This window comes from Cetorhinus maximus, chromosome 3, assembly GCF_964194155.1.
Source record: "Cetorhinus maximus chromosome 3, sCetMax3.hap1.1, whole genome shotgun sequence".
Classification (NCBI taxonomy): Eukaryota; Metazoa; Chordata; class Chondrichthyes; order Lamniformes; family Cetorhinidae; genus Cetorhinus; species Cetorhinus maximus.
In genome coordinates, this window is record NC_135881.1 from 104,367,597 (window position 1) to 104,385,479 (window position 17,883).

The following is a 17,883-nucleotide window of genomic DNA, read 5'->3' on the forward strand; positions in this document are numbered from 1 at the left end:
CATTAACATGTGAACAATGGTTGTTGGGGGCAGTGAAGCAGAGACTGACAGAGTTTTGTAGTTACTACATTACCAGTTACTGTACATTGGTTATGATTGTAATTAGTAAGTCCAGAGGCTTCTCTTCTGGTATTTTCATAATGTGGACCATTATTGACCTAAACTTCCTTGGTGATGTAAAAGTTTTCATTTTGTCGGTGATTTGTCCAGATTGTGTCAGCAGTTCAATGTTCAATATAGTTCAAAGTAATGCAGAGCTAAGGTGCAATCCTATTTGCAGAGGTTAATGGTGCTGGTTATTGCCTTATAGAAGACACACACATCTATACAGCAGCAACCAAAAAAAAACTACTGGGGCTGCTTTGAACATTGCTGTTCCTCACTCCCCATTGAATGGAAAGTACAGTCTCATTAATTCAATATGTCAATATGACTTCTTTCCTGTAGTACTGTGGAGGCATAATCTTTTTGTAGAAGGCCCAGTAGCCAAAATCTTTTATCAGTGGCTAGTTGATTAATCAAATAGTTGTGCTCTGGTTTATGTTTACTTTGCCTATTCAAAGTATTAAAGTACTGTAAGTCTTTTTGAAGAGGTCTTTGTTCATGAATGTCAGAAGACAACAGTTTTTTGCTTTCAGTTTCTAAATGACATCTGTAGACATACCTTTTCCTAAAAGGTGAACCATAAATATGAATCTATTGTTGCATGATGCATGGTACCTAACTGAATTGCAAAACTTTTTAAAATTAAAATGGCCCTGGGGTAACGTTTGTTTTAAATTATGGCCCTTTAGGAGTCGTGATTTGAATGACATTCAGATCAGATGGCTTTCACAAACTCTCTGGTCAGGCTGCTATGGAGCATTGATCCTAGGATGTAGGAAGAGATTGCAGGGTATGTTTTTCTTTGGAGAAGAATACCACAGTCATAGAATAAGACAAATAAATGTTGGTGGGAGCTCCGGGGTGGGTGTGGTGGTGGGGAAGAGAAAGTTGTAATTATTCTGAATATTTAAATTGTAATGGTTGAGGTAGGCACAATTGTGGGAGGGATTGTTTATGGGACCAGAATATCGCCACAGCCATGAATCTTCTTTTATCCAAGTTTAAAATGGTGTGGTATGGGTGGCTGTGGAGGAGGAAGGGGTGCAGTCAATTGTTTTCAATATAGGTGCACTCAATGTGATGATCAAGCTTTGATGCCATGCAATGGTAACCACAAAAGTATCTGCTTGTGCACATTGCTTTTAATATTGAGCAGTATGTTTAATAGGCCAAATGTACTTAATTGTTTAATGTATATGTGAAGTTTTTCCCCCCCAAAACATAGTTTTGTAGTAGATTTGTATTCTGTCTTTGAGGGATCATTTTGATTATCAGGACAAGAGCTGTGTAATATTTACTGCTCCTTCATTTTCACAGTTGAAAGGTCGAAATCTCAACAGATGAGAACCTCAAATACAATCCGGCGCACCTCATCCCTAGACACCATAACAGGACCCTATCTCACAGGACAGTGGCCACGTGATCCCCATATACACTACCCATCATCTATGAAAGACAAATCTACACAGGTAAAGAGCAAAATTGAGATTTGCGGTTTATTATACTATATTCATATTATTTTGTGACCTTGGTTAGTGCATAACCACCATTCATTTTTTAAAAATACTTGCTCCATCATTAATTGGCTTTACGTTTAGTCCTTGAATCATATTTTGGAATGCTGATTTAAAAAAAAAATCATTTGTTGTTCAGCTCTTGCTGCTTTCCCCCACATTGGGTTTAGGGAAGTTCTAGATGCACCAGTGCTAATGCCACTTTCTTAGTCATTAGTCCAGAATTACTGTCATTATCATTATCTTCTGATAATTAAAGAACTAGGAGTTGAAATGTTAGACATGATTACTGTTATCAAATAAAATGTGTCATGGTCAAGCAATATATCCTACAAGGTGGCATTGTTTCCATAGGAACCAAGAATTGCTATGTTGTGTACAGGAGTAAGATGTGTTTTTATGGAGGTTCCACATAGTTAGTTTGTGGGCTAAAGTCATCAGTGACTTTGCTTTTCAGCTCTTAATTATAGGGCCTATTCCACTGCAATTCTTGTTTGAAGTTTTAAGTTAATTTTAGTATAGTTTTTTTTTTGGCCCCCCCCCCTCCTCTTTGTAGCATTTCTGGCCTACATATCTATTTCTCATTGCCTCTTGCTAATGCACATTTTCCCAGTTGCATAATTATGTCAAGGGTACACATCTTAACAGTTGCAGTGTCCAAGAAGCAGTAGATTTCATAACTGCTGCAGCATGATATAGCCGAGTAACAAAATGCTCGGCGTTTTTTCTTGCTCTTGCAACGGAGGGATGCTAGTTGTGGAAAGTTGTGTTCCTGATTTCATTACTTTGTGAAATTCAAGATGAGAGAGAAAAAGTAGGAATGGGCTGGAAGAAGTATTGTTATAATTTTATTTAACACACACAGGTTTTACGGTGCAAATGTGAAGAAGTCTTGCTGCAATTATACATGGCCTTGCTGAGATCACACCTAAAGGATTATGTACAGTTTTGGCTTCCTTACCTAAGGAATGATACACTTACCTTAGATGGAGTGCAACAAAGATTCTGTAGATGGATGAGGGCATTCTCCTATGAGGAGGCATTGGGTAGACTAGGCTTATGTTCCCTTTGGATTAAGAATGAGAGATGATCTCATTGAAGCATAATGACCCTTAATGGGCATGACAAGATAGGTGATGGGAGGATGATTCTCCTGATTGGGGAATCCAAAACTAGAGACCACAGTCTCAAGCTAAGGGATCGATCATTTAGGACCGAAATGAGAAACTTCTTTAATGGTTGTGAATCTTTGGAATTCTCTATCACAGAGGATTATGGAAGCACCATTGAGTACAGTCAAAACTGGAATCGATAGGTCTGTTGATACTAAGGAAATTAAGGGATATGGCGATCGTGTGGGAATATGTAACTGAGGTTGGAGTTCAGCCTTGATCTTACTGAATGGGAGATTATGCTTGAGGTGTATACTCCGATTTCTAATGCCCTTGTGGTGGGATTTATACGGACATCAGATTGGTGTGGGAAAGAAGCTTTTAGTAAGGCCAGAGTATGGTTCTAATTTTAAATGCCCACTTTTGTGTTAAATGCGTAAATATTTTGAAGCTGTAAACTTCCACCACTATTCACTGTGGTATTGTACTGGAAGAGCTTCAGGTTAGACCGGGACCCATTTGTGCTCTGTCTCGGCCTTACCTGGCAGTTTCCTAAATGGCTCTGTTTGGCACGGGCAGAGTCACTACCGCCAAAACCATTGATTCAGTGATGGGGCGGCTTCTGACATTGGGTGTCCCTGTTTCCTTAACACTCTGATGGACCCTGTGATCCACCTCTGGTGATGCGTCTACTAGAATCAGTCATCCCCCCAGTCATCGAATGGCAGAAGGTGTCTTCACATGCAGTTCCAGGCTAGGATTGTGATCTGGACCCCTGAAGAAAAATTGAACTACGTCAATTAGGTTATTTCCTTGCCTGAAACTCTCCTGCTTTGCCAGATCAGGCTGTGCTGTAATTTTTGGCTTCTGGTTAAAGATGTGCTCTTAGTGGTATGGGACCTGCCAGTAATATTAAAACAAAGAGAGCTCAATCCAACATCCTTGGACCATTTGGATTTGGTAATCAATGTATCAAACTAACTCACCTTAGCACTAATACTGGATTCCCCTCCAACCCCATTGGATTTTCAGGGCCTTTGATCTTGGTATATGAATAAACTGTAAGGGTATCTAGATGCAGGAAAATGTGATCAAATAAAATCATGTGTGTGGGTATATTTTTGTATATAATAATGAATTTATATTCTTACACTTGACATCTGAGATTTGTAAGTGACACTGACAACTTGTAAATTGCAACTTAGAAATCCAATTCAAAGGATGTAGGTGAGGAAATGTAAATGTCTAACTTTGTATCGGAGATTATTGATCATAAACAAGGCATTGCCAACAGAGGTTTGGTAGAATGATTTTAGTTATTTAAAAGAAACAAATTTTTTTTTGATGGTTAACATTAAATCTGGTTGGGAAAATTCCATTGTGTTTGAATGTATTTTAACAAGTTGCGTCACTAGCTCAAAGTATTAAATGTGGTTATTTTTGCAGTACTGTTGGCAGTCTTCTTTGACTGGGTGCATGTCCAAAAAAAATAAAATTGTAATCTGCTGTATGATGTATTTTGAACGATGCCATGCAGTATTTTCTGGGTGGTTTATTGTATGTTAATGTTTCAAAGCTTTTTTTCTGTTAGATGTCTGATGCCTAGAATATAGGGCATTTTGTGGCAGATTGAATTACTATATTGTCTTTTCACTTCTTGGGGACTGGGTTTGAATCTTATCCAGATTGATGAAATGAAAGTCTCATCTCTCTGGCTATAAGGATTGTGAGTAAATTAAGTTTAGGCAGTCATAATATGTTTTCTGTTGGGGCTATGTTTGTAGCAAGAAACATTCAATGGCACAAATTTGCAGTTTGTAAGGATAGGTTTGTGAAAATACAATTTGTAGTGATGTAGTGAAGAAATTAGATTTTTCTCTAAGGTTGTGGTCAGGTGCATTTTTATGGCAGGATACAGGGAGCTTTGCCCTGCATGTGGACAAAAGTAGAAGATTGTTCTCTTTTACGACATTAACATCTCTCCACTCAATCAGCAGAAATATACTGAAAACTTCCTTTTAGTAATTCCTTAATTAGATTTACATGTTAATTTGTGTGTATTGACTTAGTAAATCAGTAATATGTTTGTAATCATCTAAGATCCATTAATCCAGTTCCTCTTTTAACCATTTGATTGGCCCATTGAGTCATCGGGTCCAAATGGCCCACAAGAATCATGTGGTATAACCATTACTTATTCTAGGGATTTGGCTTATCCATGGAAAGCATGTGATTTAGTGATGTTATTGATTACCGCTGATCAACGTTTACTGCCCAACTCTTGAGCCAATCTTGTAGCACTCCTGTAGATGTTTGATCTCTTAATTAGTTACCGTCTTGTTTGATTCTGCTTCTCTATCTCTTAAATTACCACTGTTACCCAAACCCAGTTCCTCAACATCTGGACCCACCAGTACTCTTGCTACCTTGAGCCTTAGCATTGGATCTCTCACTCTGTCCATTTGCTGTTCCCTGTTGAGGAACCCTGGGGACTTGGGATGAATGCAAATGTCAAAGTAGAAATCCAGGCTGAAGTCCAGGATCACTGAACTGTCTTATTCCCTGCCCAACTATGGGCCTACTCCCAGTTTCCTGGCCTCCAAGCTCTATTCCTGCCAGTCCTGACTCTAGATCCCTCTTGCTTTCAGACCTTGGCGCTGAGACTGTCATTCACTTCCGTGGAACCAAAATGTATGCCATTGAGAGCAGAGACAGAGGAGATACTTACCCAGCTGAGAAATGGACTGCACCCTACCGTTTGTGCAGCAGGAGTATGATGGACAGAAGGCCTGGAAACTGAGTTGATCAGCCATAAAGGACAGGACAGAAAGTGTAACAAGACATGCTGTAAGAGTCCATATATATATCATGAGATTGAAGCAATTAATTGTAGCCTCTGAATGTTTGGACACATGACCAGGATGCCATTTTAAAAATAATAAAAGTTGTTTATGAAGAATCATCTTAACAAGTCACAACAATACCCTTTGGATCTTGCTGCTGTTTCTGTGCATTGGTCCTTCTGTAGGTTAAAACTTTACAATTATGGCTGCAGGTTTAACAGTCTACTGTTGTGGTTATAGAGTACCTTTAAGAGCCAGAGGGGCTTTGACAGAATGGATGTGGAGAGAATATTTCCTCTTGTGGGAGAATCTAGAGCTTGGGGTCACGCTTTAAAAAAAATAGGGGATCACTCATTTATGACAGATGAGGAGAAATTTTGAGGGTCATGAGTCTTTGGGGGGACACTCTCCCTCAAAAGGCAGTGGAAGCAGGATCTTTGAATATTTTTAAAGCAGAGCTAGATATATTCTTGATTAATAAGGGAGTGAAAGATTATTGGGGGTAGGCGGGTGGTTACAATCGGATCAGCTGTGGCAGGCTTGAAGGGCAGAGTGGCCTACGCCTCCTAGTTTGTATGGTCATATGTACCATGACATTCCAAAACCTACTTAAGGTGACATATCTTCTATCTCTTCCTCTTTTTTAAATCCCTCCCTCTATCTCTCTTTTCCTTTCTCACTCATTCACCCCTTTTCTTGCACCAGATATCTTGCTACATTGTTATAGTGTTCAGGCAGTTCAGATAATTAATGCTGAAACTATATGGAATATAACAAAAGCATCTCTTAAAATGAAGACTACGGTCTACGTTTTATTTTTGAAAGAAAACTCATTTTGTAAATTGTCTAATTGAAATGTATACAAGTCTGAGGGATAGATGCTGAGAAGGTGTTTCACCTCGGGAATCTAGAAATAGGGGGCACAGTTAGTCTTTGGAATTCTCTCCCACAGAGAGCAATGGAGGCTGTGTCATTGAATATATTCAAAGCTGAGTTAGACAGATTTTTGATCTATAAGGGAGTCGCGGGTTATAGGGGTAGGCAAAAAAGTGGCATTAAGGCCACAATCAAATCAGCCATGATCTTATTGAATGGTCGGCAGCCTCGGAGGGGCCTAAAGGCCTACTCCTCCTAGTTCTTATGTAAAACAAAGGTGGAAATACTGAATTTAGTGCTGCAATTATTTGCTATTCTATTTACCATGCAAGCATGTTTTTACTTTTTTCTGTACTGTAATTAATGAGTTGTCAAAAAATCATTTTGTTGGACCCTACAAATAACTCTTTGGATAAATGTTGCATTATTAAAGCAGGAATGATGTTTGTTTGTCTGACATAGGGGCCATCACTGATTCTGCAAATATCACTCCCCAAAATCCTTAAGCTTTGCCTTGGTCTGATTTGTACATTATTGTTTTCTCTCCTAGAACTATCTATGATGTTTTATGTTGTGTTTGTGTATCTTACAATTATATAGCTGCTTTATGGCGCACCTTTGCCTCAACATATCGCATTGAAGAATTCCAGCACTGACTATTGAGCTAATAACTTGCATTACCAAAGTGTTGGTGAGGAGAGAAACCAGCACCAAATTGATTCAATTTGTGGAGTCTGTACCTAAAGTAGAAAAGATTTGCTTCGATTTGAGTTTTGTATATGAAAACCCGTCCCTTCTCTCTACACTGATCTAAATGTTTTCCTCCATAAACAATGTTGAATGCAAAAAAAAAAGTAGAGTAATTTAAAAAAAAAAATTTAGTGTTACAGAAACTTTGTTTGTCCTTGCCTTGTTTTGCTTTTCCTCCTTCCTATCTTTTTTTTCCCACTCATTCACCTTTTTTCCCCACCACATGCTTCCCAAATACTGAATTCTTTACTGGAGATGGGCCATGCTCATCTTGTACAGCATTGGTCTAACATCTCTGTAATCTTCATAAATGTACACAGCATCTCCTGAAGTGAAGCTAGCACAAGATGGGAGAGTCATAGAAACAAGGCCCTGCAGCCTTACAGTTTGATACTATTTGGGTGGGATGATGATGTCACAGCGTGTCTTAAATGCCATATTTCTAAGTTCAAAATTAGGACGTTTCAGTATCACTCATTCAGGAGTTATTGTAATTCAGCAAGTTGTCCACCACCTTCATTCTCTGGGTTATTTTCTCATTCATGGGATGTGGGTGTCGCTGGCTAGGCCAGCATTTAATTCCTATCCCTAATTGTCCTTGAGTTGTGGTAGTCTCTTTTTCTGTCATTGTGTTTTATATTCACTTTATCTATGAACTAGTTACCTGGCTTAAATTGTTCTGTTCTTCTCTGTCTTGCACCCTCCCCCCACACCCCCACCCTTGCTGGTTGCCAATAAAGCATGCCCATAACCAGTTTTATTTTCAGTTCCATTACTAATTACATTTCACACTTAGTCTCTACATCTACTTTTTTCTCTTACCAATTTTCTCATCATTTGAAGATATTGATTCCTTGTGGGGGGTGTTATTCTGTGCCATGCCCAAGTAGCTCTGTTTTACATGTTTGTTAGCTGTGGCTCAGTGATAGCATTCTAGCTTCTGAGTCATGAGGTTTTGGGTTCAAATCCCACTCCAGAACACACATTACTCCATTGTAGTACCAAAGGAGTGCTGCACTGTTGGAAGTGCCATCTTTTGGATGAGACATTAAACTAAGGCCCTGTCTGCCCTCTTAGGTGGGCGTAGAAGATCCTATGACACTATTTCAAAGAAGAGAAAGGGGAGTTATCCCTCGTGTCCTGGCCAATGTTTAGCTCACAGTCAATATCATAAAAAACATTATCTAGTCCTTAACACGTTGCTGTTTGTGGGAACTTGCTGTATCAAAATTATCTGCTGCATCAAAATTATCTGCTGCATTTCCTACATTACAACAGTGACTAAACTTAAAAAAAAAACTTGACTGTAAAATACTTTGAGACATCTGATGGTCATGAAAGGCGCTATATAAAAGCAAGCTCTTCAAACGTGAACCTGGATACTGATTGCCAGCAGTCTCTTTGTTCATATGCAGAATGTTATTCTCATTTTATAAAAACTTCCGTAAGACCATAAGATGTAGGAGCAGAAGTAGGTCATTAGGCCCATCGAGTCTGCTCCACTGTTCAATGAGATCGTGGCTGATCTGATAATCCTCAACTCCACTTTCCTGCCTTTTCCCCATGACCCTTGATTCCCTTACTGATTAAAATCTGCCTATCTCAGCCTTGAATATACTTAACGACCCAGCCTCTACAGCCCTCTGCGGTAAACAATGCCACAGATTCACTACCCTCCGAGAGAAGAAATCCCTCCTCATCTCTGTCTTAAATGGATGACCCGTTGCTCTGAGATTATGCCCTCTGGTCCTAGACTCTCCCACAAGGGGAAACAACCTCTCAGCATCTACCCTGTCAAGCCCCCTAAGAATCTTATGTTTCAATAAGGCCGCGCCTCATTCTTCTAAACCCCAATGAGTACAGGCCCAACCTACTCAACATCTCCACAGAAGAAAATCCCTCCATCCCTGGGGTCAACCTAGTGAACCATCTCTGGACTGCCTCCAATGCCAGCATATCTTTCCTTAGGTAAGGGGACCAGAACTGTTCACAGTATTCTAGGTGTGGTCTAACTAGTGCCTTGTATAGTTTTAGCAAGACTTCCCTATTTTTATACTCCATTCACTTTGAAATAAAGGCTAAGGAAGTACTGGCAGAGGTAAGAAAATTAATTAAAAATCTGTAAATTAGGCCTGAAATTGAAACTGGCATAATAGGATACAGTCCCTCAAATTCACCAAGAGAAGAATAGGTCAATTCCGGGGTTAAGTCTCAACCTGTCTCTGGAATGGGGCGCAAAGAGCTTTGGAAGTGTTGGCCTCAAATTGCTTGGGCCTGGCACCATCTGTAGTACAACTATAGTGTATAGTGTTAATCTGGTTTGAAAAGAGACTCCCTGGCCATTTTCTGAACTTACCCAGAGTTGTTCCCCATTTGTTGAGGAAGGACCAAAACTCGTCAAACTTTTCAAGTGTCTCTCTCGCTCTCTCTCTCTCTCTCTTGCTAGCAGTCCCTTGAACCGTGGAGGATGCTTGCAATGGAGTCCGTGGCAATGGCTTGCACAGTTTAGTAACTGGATAACAATAAGGGATAGGATTCATGATGGCTACTGTTTGCACCCTTGCAGGCTACTGAGACCATTATAGTGTTTTTACTAATACTTTGGATTAAACCTGAGGCCTTCTTGCCAGTAATGCTCATGTAAATTCATAGACGGTATCAGGGAACCCTGAATACAAAATTGAATACTCCCACATAAATTATTTGAATAATTTTATTTAATGTGTGTTCCATACAGCCTACCTGAGTAAAGCTGTACTCTGACCTAGGCATCTATCTTATCTGAGAATATTGTCAGACAATTTTGGTCCATGTGAATGAATTAAAGTGCAGTAATTTTATTTTTAGTGGGCTTTGTTTTCGAAATTGTATTACAAAGGTATCAAAATGTTTGTTTTCATAGGCCACTTAGTATATTATGAGCCACATATATACATTTCAAAATACATTTAAATAAGGCAAATCAAGGCATTACCTACAAGTTAAGTAACTGACTGAAAATATTTATTTTGTTATTCCATACATAAAGTTCTTAGTACACCATCCAGTTCAAGAGAGTACACTATGTTAAGTCATTGGCCTTTTACTCTTTATACCACACAGCCCAAACTGTTAAAACAAAGACATTCTCTTCATTTTCTTTGAGTCATATCTGTCCTTTGAAGTGAGTTTGATCCACTTTGGAGTGTGTATGGCATTTAACTGCTAATTTAGCACTAATGGTAGTACCACTCAGATCAGTTTGAAGATTGTTGGTGTGAGGCATGAAAGCATGCCAAACTAGTACAATTGGGGATACTTTCCTAAAACTGGGGCTGAAGCACAGAGTGGAGGAAACTATGCTGTGCATCTCACTTGCTTATATGCCTAACCTGCTTGATGCAGACATTGGATGAGCACAATGTCTCAAGTGACACTTCCCAAGCACCTCCCCAATCTAATTGGCAATTATTTGATTTTGTTCTGCTTGAACTTTTAGCTCGAGTGAACCACGGAAGGGCTAGTAGCCAGAGCAATACAGGGTGCATATAAACTATGGGCTGTAGTTTGGGTGCCTTCGTTGAATTACAGAGCCTTTAAAACACTACCAAAGTTTTCATTATTAGTTATAGTTAAAAGTGAGAGTAGATTCATGTTGAACTCCGTTAATATTTGCTAGTAACTTATTTTAGCAGGAAGCATTACTATATCATACAAGTTTTGTCTCACCGCGATGATACAATATGCCTGGGTACATTTTATGATGGTTAACAAGGACCTGAGCTCTTATGTGTTCTGAAGATGTTGTCAGCTGTAGTTTTTGTGCTGTATTATTCTGTGCTTTTCTAAAATCAGGGAGGAATAGCCTCATCAAAAGTGGTATTTAAAAGCTGTTCACACAAGACATCTTCTGCATATTCAATTGAAATCTGATGATTATTATTAAGCCTGGACGTCCAATTAGTTTCCACCCAGTAGTTCCTAGCAGTTGATTCAATGCCAAAAGGGTGTGAGACATTTGTAAAATCAGAAAAACATGCATTGATTTCATGAGAAACAGAAGATAATTTCCATATAATTTAACAGGAATTAATGGAAGTTTTTTATCTATCCATCACATTTCGCTCCTCTACTTGGAGATATGATTCGTTGCTGAGTTGTAGTTCCAATAACTACAATATATAGTTATTTTGATCTTTAAACAGTGCAGTTAATGAAGATTTTAAGATTGAGCATTACAGTAGTCACACGCTTCAGACCACTAATTCCTAAAAATACTATGGCCGTAAGTATTTTAGCCCCACAAAAGAAGAACCTAGATAGATAATAAAGTAAAACTTCCTCAATAATAGAGTGCCTTGTATAATACATTTCCAGATCTTTAATTGCTCGACATTCAATTCTAGCCTGATTAACACAACAGATTCCTTAGTTTTTATGTTTACAAGAACTGGATTGACTAAAAGGTGTTTAAGATCAGTTTGTCCCACAAACGTTCCTAGAAACCACTAACTTTTTTTTTAAAAAAAGACACGAATTTGCTTCAGATTATTAATACATGCACTATTCATTTAGCATCTACTGGAGAAGCAAATTTAATTTAAAAAGACAGAAGTATCATCCTAATTTGAGTATTAAACTAAAGGGACTTGTGTTCAAAAATTTAATGATTTGTCTAATGGTTCAGCCAGTATAGGCATAGTAGCTGAGTTACAGAGACAAAGGTGGCCCCAACTCCAGAGTCTGGCTTGTGCCAAATTAACTCATTGTGAGTTTCCATGTCAATGGCCCAGGTGCAAATGCTAGTTTCTTTGATCGTTGGCTACCCACCAGGTTGCATGGATTGAGTTTTTTTTTCCTAGGTGGCAGAATTTGCGAATAATAGTTGGGCTTTGCTGAGGATGACCTATCCCACCTCGTATTGTTACATCATCTGTTGATGATTTTTCTGTGGCTCAGAGCTTCCCACTTCAGAGAATGTTGAGACAGGAAGGCAGAGAGGAGATCAAAAAAAAAATGTTTGGCAGGAAGATATGAGAAATGGTTTAGTGCCAAATTGTAAACATAAAGAGGAAGCAAATCATTTTAAAGCAATATTTTATTACACATTTGCCTTTCTCTATATTTAAAAGCTGATTTATTTTCAAGGTTGTATTCCACAGTGTTGTATTGTTGAAATATAAATAACTGGTTTTGTATATTTGGCTTGAGACTGGGATTTACCAGTTATAAGTTTCAGGGAAATAACATGTAGGCGTATGCTTCCTATTTGAAAAATGAGTATGGACGCCTACAGTGTCTTTCAAGTATCTGCAGCAATACTTAAGAGTTTCAGAATTAATATTTGCTAGTTATATATGGTTTTGCACCTTGGGATAGTGAATAGTGTGATATACAAGATGCAAAGCATATGAATTAGAAGCAGGAGTGGGCCATTCAGCCCCTCGTGCTTGCTCTGCCATTTAATAAGATCATGGTGTAAGGGACCTATCTTTTTATTTCTGTTGGACTGTGGGTTAGAATTACAATGCCTGCAGTTTGAAAGACATATCCACTAGAACAGGATGAGATCGATATGCAATGTTGCAGCCCTGGAACAGTGTGTGCCATGAAGGACAGGATGGTGTCGGAAAGGAGTCCTGGATCAAGGGAGGTGCCTGACAACAGCATTTTAATTGGCTTCTGACCAGGTGACCAGATTTTTGTGTGGTAGCAATGCAGCAGAAAGATCCTGGTCTGCAAAGAGAAAACACCTAAAATCTCTTCTCCTTATGTCTCTATAACCTACTCTCTCTCTGAGGAAACCTCTGTAAAAAGGAAAAGGGGAAAACTACTGTTAGAGACATTGAAAAGCAAGTTCTCAACCAGTGAACTAGATACTGAAAGTGCTGGAAGCCACCTCGCATCATCAAGAACTGAAAGGAATTTGGAAGACATCGATCAAAATCGGCCCATTGAATCCTGTACTCCAGGATTGGCGCTATTGAACTGTTTTATCCCACCCTTAAAATCCATGTTTTGTGTGTCTTTATGTGTCGTGTGTGTGTGTGTGTATATAGAGATTTAAGAAGGGGGTAGAGTTTAAGTTAGTGTTAGGAGTTAGCAGTTCATATTTCTTTCTTTTGCCACTAGTTAAAGACCATTTGTTCAATAAACAATTGTTATTAAGTTTATAAACCTGGTGTTCATATTCTGTTAACCTAAGTTAAACAGTTAAATAGAACTGGTGTCATCTGGTGGTTTGGTCAAACTTTTCACATTGCTGCAGCTCGGGGAGCAGTGGGGCTTGATATTATAGCGCACTATTCCCAGTGAGTCGTGACATTGGTTGATCTGATAGTAACGTCAAATCTGCATCCCGCCTACTTCTGATAACCTATGACCCACTTGCTTACCGAGAATCAATTCACCTCTGGCTTAAAAATAGTCAAAGATTTTGCTTCCACTGCCTTTTCAGGAAGAGTTCCAAAGACTCACCAACCTCTGAGAAAATATTTTGCCTCATTTCCGTTTTAAATTTGCGACCCTTTATTTTTAAACAGTGACCACTAGCTCTAGATTCTCCCACGAGGAAACATCCTCTCCACATCCACCCTGTCAAAACCCCGCAGGACCTTTTATATGTTTCAAACAAGTCACCTCTTACTCTTCTCCAGCAGATACAAGCCTAGCCTGTCCAACCTGTCCTCATAAGACAACCCACCCATTCCAGGTATTAGTCTGGTAAACCTTGTCTGAACTGCTTCCAATGCATTTACATCCTTCCTTAAATAAGGTGACCAATACTGTACACAGTGCTCCAGATGTGGTCGCACTAGTGCTCTGTATAGCTGAAACATAACCTCCCTACATTTGTATTCAATTCCCCTCGCAATAAATGATAACATTCTATTAGCTTTCCTAATTTCTTGCTGTACCTGCATACTAGCCTTTTGCAATTCATGCACTAAGACACCCAGAATCCCTCTGCATCTCAGAGCTCAGCCGTCTCTCACCATTTAGATAATATGCTTCTCTTTTGTTCTTCCTGCCAAAATGGACAATTTCATATTTTCCCACATTATAGTCCATTTGCCAGATCTTTGCCCATTCACTTAACCTACCTATATCTTTTTGTAGTCTCCTAATGTCCTCTTCACAACTTACTTTTCTACCTATCTTTGTAGCAACCATCCCATCCATCCTTTCATCCAAATCATTTATATAAATTGTAAACCGTTGAGGTCCCAGCACTGATCCCTGTGGCACACAACTTGTTACATCTTGCGAACCTGAAAAAGACCCATTTATGCCTACTCTCTGCTTCCATTTAGTCAGCCAACCTTCTATCCGTGCCAATATGTTACCCCCTATATCATGAGCTTTTATTTTCTGCAATAACCTCATGTGGCACTTTATCAAATGCCTTCTGGAAATCTAAGCGCAGTACATGCACTGGTTCCCCTTTATCCACAGCACATGTTATGTCCTCAAAGTTAAGCCCTGAATGTTACAGAATATTTTTAAAATGTCTCTTATGTTGGTTATTTTTAATTTTGGAGTGGGTATCTCTGGTTATCCCTACCATTAGGTTAAATAACTAAAATTATTTAGAATGAGATGACATTTTAGGGCAGAATTCTAAAATTTATGTTTGCTACAAATACAGTGGAGGCTAGTTGTCATATGCAATGCTAATTGGCCTTGGCGATCCCTTTCTATGCTTTAAAATGAAAATGCTGAAAGGGTGAAAAATTTCTGCTGAACTAATTATTTTCTCTGTAATATTTCATATTTTAATAATATCAACTGTCAATCTGAGTGTAGAAACCCATTGTCAGGTTTAAAAATCTCCCCAAACTAAGTGATTGGAAAATCAATGCCTGCAAAGTACCCATTTGCCTGATGTGCATTGCAAATGCCCCTTTTGGACAAGACGAGATTGGGCTTCGAGGTCACGGGATGTGTACTGGAGTTTAATCAGTTATAACCTCTTAGTCTACCACAAGGGTCAGTGCTGGAGCCTCAGCTATTTACAACCAATATTAATGACTTTGATGATGAGGTGGAGAGTAATGTATACGTTTGCTGATGATACAAAGCTAGGTGGAAAGGTAAGCTGTGGGGAAGACAGAGGCTGCAAAGAGTTATAGAAAGGTTAACTGAGCAGGCAACACGATGGCAGATGGATTATAATGTCGGGAAGTGTGAAGTTATTCACTTTGGCTGAAAGAACAGAAAAATTGATTATTTTTTAAAAGGTGCGAAACTTGTAAGTGTTGATGCTCGAAGAGACTTGAGTGAACTCGTACAACGAACACACAAAGTTAACATACAGGTACAGCAAGCAATTAGGAACGCCAATGGCATGCAGGCCTTTATTGCAAGGGGATTGGAGTACAGGAATAAAGAAGTCTTGCTACAATTGTACAGGGCTTTTATGAGATCACGTCTGCAGTACTGTGTGCAGTTCTGGTCTTTGCATTTAAGATAACATATGCTTGCATTGGAGGCAGTTCAGCAAAGGTTCACTAAATTGCTCCCTGGGATGAGGGGGTTTTCCTGTGATGAGAGGTTAGACAAATTGGGTCTGTTTTCTCTGGAGTTTAGAAGAATGCGAGGTGATCTCACTGAAACATACAAGATTCTGAACGGGCTCGATAGGGTAGATGCTGAGAAATTGTTGCTGCTGGCAGTGGAATCTAAAATGTAGGGGCAGTGCCTCAGGATAAGGGGTTGCCCATTTAGGACTAAGATGAAGGGAAATTACTTCACTCAAAGGGTTGTGATTCTTTGGAATTCTCTGCCCAAGAGCGTTGTGGATGATCGATCATTAAATGTATTCAATGTTAATAACAGGTTTTTGGTCTCTCAGGGAATCCAGGGCTATGGGGAACGGGCAGGAAGTGGAGTTGAAACCCAAGATCAGCCATGATCACATTGAATGGTGGAGCAAGCCTGATGGTCTTCTACTTCTACTTGTGTCCTAGTACAGAGCACAAGTACGTTTCTCCAGTTCAGACCACCTTACCTGTTAGGGCATTGGTTTGCAGAGTTAGTTGGACCTGGATAGGAAGAATCCAGCCCCTTTTGACAAGATTACTTTTTTCTGCCTGAGTTTTCAGTAGTATGGCAGTTTAACTTGTTAATCAAGCCTGTTTAGCTTGGAGGAGCCTGGTTCAATTTCACATTATCGAGTTTGCCACAGATAAGTGAACTTGTTTCAAATTTTCATTGCCTAGTGGATCATTCTGGAACCACCTCCGATTCAAAAAGGACCCTGCAATTCTAGCTCTCCAAGGAGTTTTGTCAAGATAAAATGTGAGTGCATTGCCATCGTCGTCCTGATCACAACAGGGACACACGTGTTTTATGGAACAATGCTTCTACTATTAAGAGATATAAAGATTCAGCGATTATAGTGTCTGTCTATGGCTCAATCATAGTTGGTACCAATCCCTGGATACACAAGTGTATGCTTTCATTTCTAGCCTTCAGGTATAGCTTTCCAGCAGCTGCCTTTCCAATTGAGTTTTGTCATCAGCAATGTGACAGGTATTTGTCTTCAGTATAATGCATATGGCAGCTTGTGTCATGCAAGCCATTTTTATGCTACCAATGTCCAAGTCTAGTGCCAAGCACCAAAGTTGCTAATTATCTGCCTAATTCAAGTCTTTGTGCGGGGCTTTTGAAAAGACGAGCTGTGAGGCTGTCAGTTTGTCCAGGGTGGTTTGTAAGGGCTGATATATGCCAGAGTCCTACCATAGTCCAGAGTCCTTCCCTGGTCCAACTGCTTCCTCTTTTTGCCACCAAGTTGGTTCTGGACTTGAAAATTACACTAAGCATTTACTTCCACGTTGAAAGGTGTAACAGCTTTGAAACTGTCATTGACGTGGATTTCATGTCGCAAGAAGCCCTGGCAAGTTTGCCAGTGATCTTGTGCACTGCAAGATTAGCATGAATGATAGTGAGATGAATGACTAGTACACATTGTGTGAGAGTGGTTTCCCTTTGCATTGTTTCCTACCTGTTCAATTGTAATTTTGCTGTTAATGAATATGACATTTTAGCCATTGTGTTTATGTGTGACATTATTAATAAAAATCATCCTTGCTAACGAGGGATAGCTGTCTTCCATGACTCTGAACATGGTGGATGAGGCTGATTCGGGTTCTACGGACTTTATGGCACGTAGGGCATTTGTTGTCAGGTGGGATGTCGGGTCATTTTCCTTTTGCCACTTTTGCCATACCTCTTTATTTTGTCATAATTGGGCCTCAAAATGCTGACACAGACACAGACTCTGCTGCCATCTGGTTCAATCCAAGGCGATGGCCCCCCAGGTTTACTGTCAATGTTGCATTTCTTCATGTTGGCTTTCAGCATGTCCTTGAAGCGCTTCTTCTGTCCCCTGGTGTGTCTGCACTGACTGAGCTGGGAAAAGAAGACCTGCTTTGGGAGCCTAGTATCTGACATCCAAACTGTATGACCATCCCAAAGAAGCTGATGTAAGATGATCATAGCCTCGATGCTTGTGGTACCTGCTTGTGAGAGGACACTGATGTCGATGCACATGTCCTCCCACTTAATATGCAAGATATTCTGCAGGCAGCGTTAATGCTATGACTTCAGCATTTTGAGGTGCCTCCTATACATTGTCCATGTTTCAGCCCTGCACAGTAAGGAAGGGATCACGACCAGATGGTAAACCATGAGCTTGGTTTC

At 39.6% G+C, this 17,883-nt stretch overlaps 1 protein-coding gene across 2 annotated transcripts in view; it reads left to right on the forward strand.

The window, feature by feature from the left end:
- LOC144678835 (glucocorticoid-induced transcript 1 protein-like) overlaps window positions 1–17,883 on the forward strand; it is a 250,170-nt gene that overhangs the window by 7,885 nt on the left and 224,402 nt on the right. For both annotated transcript variants that reach the window (XM_078538793.1, XM_078538792.1), the window contains exon 2: window positions 1,423–1,574. In XM_078538793.1, the coding sequence (XP_078394919.1) occupies window positions 1,423–1,574 (152 nt within the window). The remainder of the gene's footprint in view (window positions 1–1,422; window positions 1,575–17,883) is intronic.